Source organism: Acyrthosiphon pisum, chromosome A1, assembly GCF_005508785.2.
Source record: "Acyrthosiphon pisum isolate AL4f chromosome A1, pea_aphid_22Mar2018_4r6ur, whole genome shotgun sequence".
Taxonomy (NCBI): Eukaryota; Metazoa; Arthropoda; class Insecta; order Hemiptera; family Aphididae; genus Acyrthosiphon; species Acyrthosiphon pisum.
Window position 1 is genome coordinate 42757146 of NC_042494.1, and position 6679 is coordinate 42763824.

General features: G+C 34.6%; 1 protein-coding gene across 1 annotated transcript in view; it reads right to left on the bottom strand.

Annotated features, from left to right (window-relative positions):
* Window positions 1-1514: 1514 nt before the first annotated feature.
* Window positions 1515-6679, bottom strand: part of LOC100164492 (ski oncogene) — a 49542-nt gene continuing 44377 nt past the window's right edge. Inside the window, exons 2-6 of the mRNA XM_008185584.3 lie at window positions 3496-3749; window positions 3114-3396; window positions 2892-2979; window positions 2602-2780; window positions 1515-1950 (exon numbers count right to left, since the gene is read on the bottom strand). Coding sequence (XP_008183806.1) covers window positions 1678-1950; window positions 2602-2780; window positions 2892-2979; window positions 3114-3396; window positions 3496-3749 — 1077 coding nt within the window. The 3' untranslated portion in view covers window positions 1515-1677. The remainder of the gene's footprint in view (window positions 1951-2601; window positions 2781-2891; window positions 2980-3113; window positions 3397-3495; window positions 3750-6679) is intronic.

Here is a 6679-nt window from a genome sequence, read left to right on the forward strand (position 1 = left end):
TACATATTACAACTGTGTGGTAACAAACTATATTATATTTATAACTAAACAATAATAGGTATAGTTAAACGTAAATTTTACATATTTTCAACCTGTATGTTATATTTGATACATATTGCTATTACTAATATTTTTATTATTAATTTGCATACTTAAAATACATTAGACATAATGAAAAAAATTTGTTGGATGACACAACAACGCACGCCAACATTAACAATAACAATTCACTTACCTAATAATAAATCAATCTACCAAGTTTTCTAAAATAACATTCTTTTTCTCTTTTTTTATAAGCATATTAAAACCATTTAATTATTATAGTGCATGCAAACATATATATCATACTATATTATATTAAATATGTTTATCATTGTTAATTTTTTTTTTTAAGTAAGGTTAGTGTATAGTATTGCAGAATTAAGGCACTTACTAATTTGTACTGAATTATTTTCTAGCTAAAGGGAATAAGGATATATTGTTCGTCAAAACTATATTCATAATTATAATTTTTAGTTTTTTTCTAATACATAATATATTTGAAAACATAATACTTATTCTATATTGTTGTCTTATAACCATTAAGGTTTATCTATTTTTTTTTTTTTTTGTGTACCTATATTAAAGTACTTTAGTACTAGGAAATGTATAAATATTATCTCATACATGATTGCATTTTTAATTTTTATCATATTATTATTAATATTATTAATATTTGGTGCGATATTATATGTAATATGTATGCAAATAAATAATAATTATTAATTAAACACTGAGGAAAAAAAATTAGGAATATTGATTTTTCACAAAATATTAATATTTTCTTTTAAATATGTCAACATTGAAATGGTGTAAATATTTTAAACAAAATTTTGTCCATTGACTATTTAGCTAAATGTATTGAAAAAGCACACATTTTCAGAATATTCCGTTAACACTTTGTTTAGTACGAAAAAAAAAACCTCAGCATTTATTAAGAATAGTCCCACAGAGTTGTTGAGACAGAATACCGTGTTAACTAGTCACCAAAGTTTCTTCTCATATTCAACAGAGAAATAAAGAATATGTTTGAAAATTTCACAGGTTAACTAATAACACTCTACAAATATTGGAAAATCAAGTATTTAAATTGAGCTCCTTCATAACCATGCTCTATTTTTTTTTTTTTTAGAGTACACCATTTCTATTTTAATCTCTAATAATTATTGAAAGAAAAACAAACAAAAAATTGGCACAGCAACTTTTAACATAAATAATTTAAAACGAATAACAAAAAAATTCAAATAAAAAAATAACTAAACTAAAACTAAAAATTCATAACAAAAAAGAAAAAGAAATATATATATTTAAATAAATCGTCAGAAAATTAAGAAAATCAAATTAACAATATTTTAAATTAGATTATTTACAGAAGACAAGAGAAATCAACAACTTAATATTGATAGACATAAAATAATAACAATAATAATAATTATTATTATTATTAGTTTATGTATATTTAATATTTATACACATATATTATACTTGTGGTACTGAATAAATATTATAAAAAGCTTGTATAATTTATACATATTATTATTTTACTTTTATTTTTTTTTTAAAGGAGAGATCAATTGTCGGTGGTAGCAATATTAAATTAAATAATAATAAGTAAACAGCAGGATGCAATTATAATAATCAGTCGATGGATTCCGATTTGATCAACACTGAGGTGGCTGTGATGGTAGCAGTGGTGGTGGCAGCCATTGTAGTGGACTGTGGATTATGAGGTGGAGGTGTTTTGGGCTGACATGGTGGTGAGGTTATCACGGACACTGGACTAAACCTCTTGTTCATCAATGGCAAACTGTTGGATTTGCTATGATCTTGATCAATACCACCGCCGTCTTCCCATTTGATCATCGTACAGTCGTCTACTAACAATGGATCTTCTTTGTTCGTATGCCTCTTCTGTAAGGATACGAAAAAATAATCATACATCAAATAATTTTCAAAAGTATTTATTATACAGGCACTGATGTAATAGTATAAACAGGGCCGTATTTAGAAATTATGCGTTTATAAAGAGCACTTATAAAATTTCGCCACTCTCTTGGGCAGGCAGGAGATAGATGAATGTCCAGTGTTAAAAATAAAAATTATAACACATAACTTGTATTTTAAATAAAGGAAGTTTAGTTTCCACTCGTTTTTTCTGTTTTTTTTTTTTTATTTTCGAAACATATATCTTAGCTAGTTAAGAACTAGGGTGCAAAACAAAATTTGCAGAAATCATAATTTTGAAAGTGATATCCGGTTTGCCATTTTCTGTTTTTACGCATGCGCATAAAGTTGCGGTATACTGCCGTGGCGAATTGAACTAATTTTCATTTTTGTATACATAATAATACCGAAAACGGTAAAAAAATTAAAAATTAAAAAAAATCATGGACACTTTATAAAAGCAAAAGCTATAATTTTTTTCCGCCCCCAAAAATTTGACGTTTGGGACATTTATTCCATTCGCGCTATTCCCCCCCTCCCACAAACGAGCAGCTGCAGCATAAATGTTTAAGTTGACCAATGAATATTTATAAATTCTGAGTAATAACATGCACGCACCATGTTCAATTGGTTTTTAAGTAATTCGTTTTCCCGGATAAGTTGCTGATTTTTTGACTCGACTTTTTCAAGCCGCAGAGCGATCCGCTCAACCAATCCGATCACTTGCTGTCGCGTCGTCTCCTTAGCATCGCTCAAGGCGTCTAAAACAGCGGCTACTTGCTCCATGACACTAGCGGCTGTAAAAAATGACGATTGACGATTATAATAAACAACTAATAAAATTCTAACTAATGAAAATCTGAACAGACAACAAATCTTCTCGATAGGTTGATGGTAAGTTTACTCACCGACACTGTTATATCTCCTATCGGACTCTTGAGTTGGGACGATGTCCTTGTTTTCCTGTTCTCCGTCATCTTTGTATTTGAATTTCACCTGAAAGAGATCATCCGAATATTATAATATTATATTAATATTATGATAACACGAGAATCAATAACATTCTTCTATAAGAACATATGCGTGTACAATGTGCTGCCTATACGCGCGGCGTGACGAAGTTTACTTACCGTCGGTTTAGCAGTGGTGTTGTTGTTGTTGTTGTTGTTGTTATTATTATTACTGCTGATATTATTATTATTGTTGTTGATGATGTTGGCACTGTTGGCGTTTTGGTGGTGATGGTTGTGGTGAAGGCCCAAGAGATTGGATGCGTTAGCGTTGCCGTTATGTTTAGTGGGCGGTGCCAGCGCGACGTTCGGTTGAAAACTCCGGCTGAACTGTTCAGACTGCGTGTGCGATATGACTTTTTGCGGGTCCACTAGCCTCGGCGGTCTTTCCCTCTTGATCATACTGCGGTACGACATAAAAAACAATTTGAAATTAGTGAAACATTGAGTAAAATGCATAACTGCCGTAAACAAACAACAAAAATGTGACGATGTGTCTAACCTGTCGTTTCTGTACAGGTGATGAGCGTTGTTCATGTACATGGCCGCGGGTGGTGGCACCCATGCACCGTAAAAATAGTGGAATGGATCCACCATGTAGTTAGGCAGCGTGGGTGCCATGCCCAGCGCCGAGTAGTAGGCCGCCGTGGGCACAGCTGGCGGTGGGTCCTCGAGCTTGGTTCTCTTCAGCGAAGGCGGCGGCGTCTCGGCCCTGGACGGGCGGACCGTACACGAGACGGGCACCAGTTCCATCAACTGAAACAAACAAAATATACCGATTAGCCATCAAATGCAGACATTTTTATTGGTGCAGATTTTTTATTGTATAAACGTCGTCCGATTAAAATTTTAATATGATAGCGTAATAGGTGTGCGCGTGTACTACAGTAGCGGTAAAATTCGAGCATAGAAACAGATTTTTGGTGATTGTCACTTCGGTGGTCTTTACTAGTTGACTTTACTAGATGACTACATCGACATAGAAACCTCTTTGCGTACTATCTATATAATTGTATAATGTATAAATTTAGGCTATAGCAAACGCTGCTGGGGAATACCATATTATGCATATACCCGCGGCGCTACTTGAGTAATGTCGTTACAAAATTTCTCTCTGTCCGCTGGTATCTCAACGACTAAATTATACAAAGAATTTCAAATTAAAATTGAGAGGTATTTTCAATATCTCTTTTAATCGTTTATTAAATTATATTCGTTGCTTGCGCCCCCATCCATTATCGATTTATACTCGGAACTATGGATTTAACCACATAGCTGAGCAATTTGTTACGCGCATATAGGCAGATGAACCACAATTTCGGATTATATCGATTCGGCAAGTACGTGCGTGGAGCAATGCACGAGCTGCAAAAGTCGCGGTTGCGAAAGCGCGCCTATATAATATATTAAACAATTTAACTTTTGACGACCGCAAACCACGGCCTACGCCTCGGCTTCGTTGATAATAATAACATAATAATACGAGTTCGGCAGATTTCTCTCAGGTGAGATGGGGAAACTCTGTAGTTGTTGTTGCCTTGCCTAGATCGTGAGAGGAGGAGATGGAGGCAACGGTAATGGTTAATTAGACACGATGCCTATTTTTTATGATCAATTATTATATTATAAACGTGGTATTTTTTTTCGAAGCGAAATATACGCGTTCGTTGCTCGTCGTAATATTTTTTTTGCCATGTGACTGACCACGAAACACGTCGTCGCGTGCGCAATTAGGACCGGAATCGAATTGTGTTAATGGCCCATTATTATAGTACTATCATAATATAATAAAAACGAAGATGGTGGCAGGTGTTTTGAACTTACCGATTCTCAACGTTTTCAAAACCGTAAAACGTACCTACACTGGCAACACATTCGCGGCAACAGAAAGCAGAATAGGGTCGTCAGAATTACATTTATTTATAATATTTATATAGGTATTATAATTTATAATATTAATCATCATTAAAAAAAACTCTATCTGTGTTTATATTATTTTTTTTATTCCTAAACATTTTTCAGGTGAAAGTTCAAAAATATAAAAAAACATTTTGCAGTATAATATATATAGTATATATACAGAAATATAATATATAAACGCACGTATTACCCGGGTCTGAGGTATGTATATTTATTTCAACGCGAACGTTTAAATCGATTGTTGTAAGCACAAAGCACCCTTCTCTTTTCATAGAATATATACGACGCAGAATATAATAATAATGTTGAAAAAAGAATTGTTCGTTTATACACAAAAAATGGATATCAAATAAAAGTGTAATGGTTACGAATACGGTAAAGGGCTGGATTTATGTCATGGGTACATCACAGTTATTAAAATTATTTAAAATATTTCAAACTCTATACATAGAATATATTATATACTCTGGGATAACAAATCAAAACCATATAGGTGAGTGCATTTTAAATATTGAATTGTATTTTGTTTTTAAACCCCCTACTATACGTATCATTATTCATTATTATACGTAATTCAAAATTAATAATTATCAACACATGTACCTGTTACACATTAACAGAATAAAAATACAAGCATTAGTAATAGAATAACCGAGAAACTCTTTTTACAATAATTTGCATTTTTTGTAAATGCGACAACGTACTTAGCGCTACGGACTAAAACAACAACAAAAGGGCCGTAAGTCTCTGTATAATATTATAGGTACTGCAGATGTACAGCGGATAATAAACAAAGATATATTTTCGTAAATTCTGTTGGTTTTCCGATCAAATATTATTATAGGTAGGTATGGTATGATATACCATATATGTGTATATATGCGTATATCATCAACATCTCATCGAAAACAGGTCAAACACTGCGGCGGCGGTCTAAGCGAGAAAATCGATTTCGGTGAAATACACCGTCGTGTCGTATATAGCGTGGTTGCGGCGGCGGCGGCGGCATCACCACAAACTCGACTAAAGAGAGAAAAATTGGCTTAGCGGCACGTTGAGGAATATAATCGATAAGGGGCGTGGTTTGGAGGGCGGCACGCATTACACTACATGTCGCATATTAATAAAACTGTACACAAGTACACTGCACACAGTTCACACACAAAGACCTATAACTTTATGCGAAATGCAAGATACAAAATTAGATAAAATTAATTTATTATTACGCGGGACGAAAAGTCAACCGGGAAGACCGATATAACACAAACGGAAGCGGCGGTGGCGATGGCGTTCGATATGCTTCAAATGCCCGTCGGCCGACGTCGTCCGGGCTACCCCATCTCCGCGGGTGCAAACCTACAGAACGTGTATAAGTTGACGTGTTGGGTAGGTAGGAGGGGTAGAGGGGATTTTCGTAAACACGCGGCTCCGAGCTAACCGCGACAGCGAGCACCACACGTAGGTAGTTAGGTCGGATGAAAATCATTTTGATCGACAAAACAACTACGACACGTTAATCAGGTAAACTGTGCACGTATGTCTGTCTCGAGCCTATTGTATAATATAAAATTATTATACTTATTTACCTAAATACGCTAGCGAATAATAATATGATCGAAATCGAACCCCGGGGTGGCGTATTGATCCGTCTGGCGGTGACGTCACGTCCAGACGTCCCTTGCAGACGGCGGCGGCGACGTGAAGCTGCCGCGCGCCGGACGAGGGTGCGCGGTTGCAACGGCTGATGGGGGGGGGGGGTGTATGTG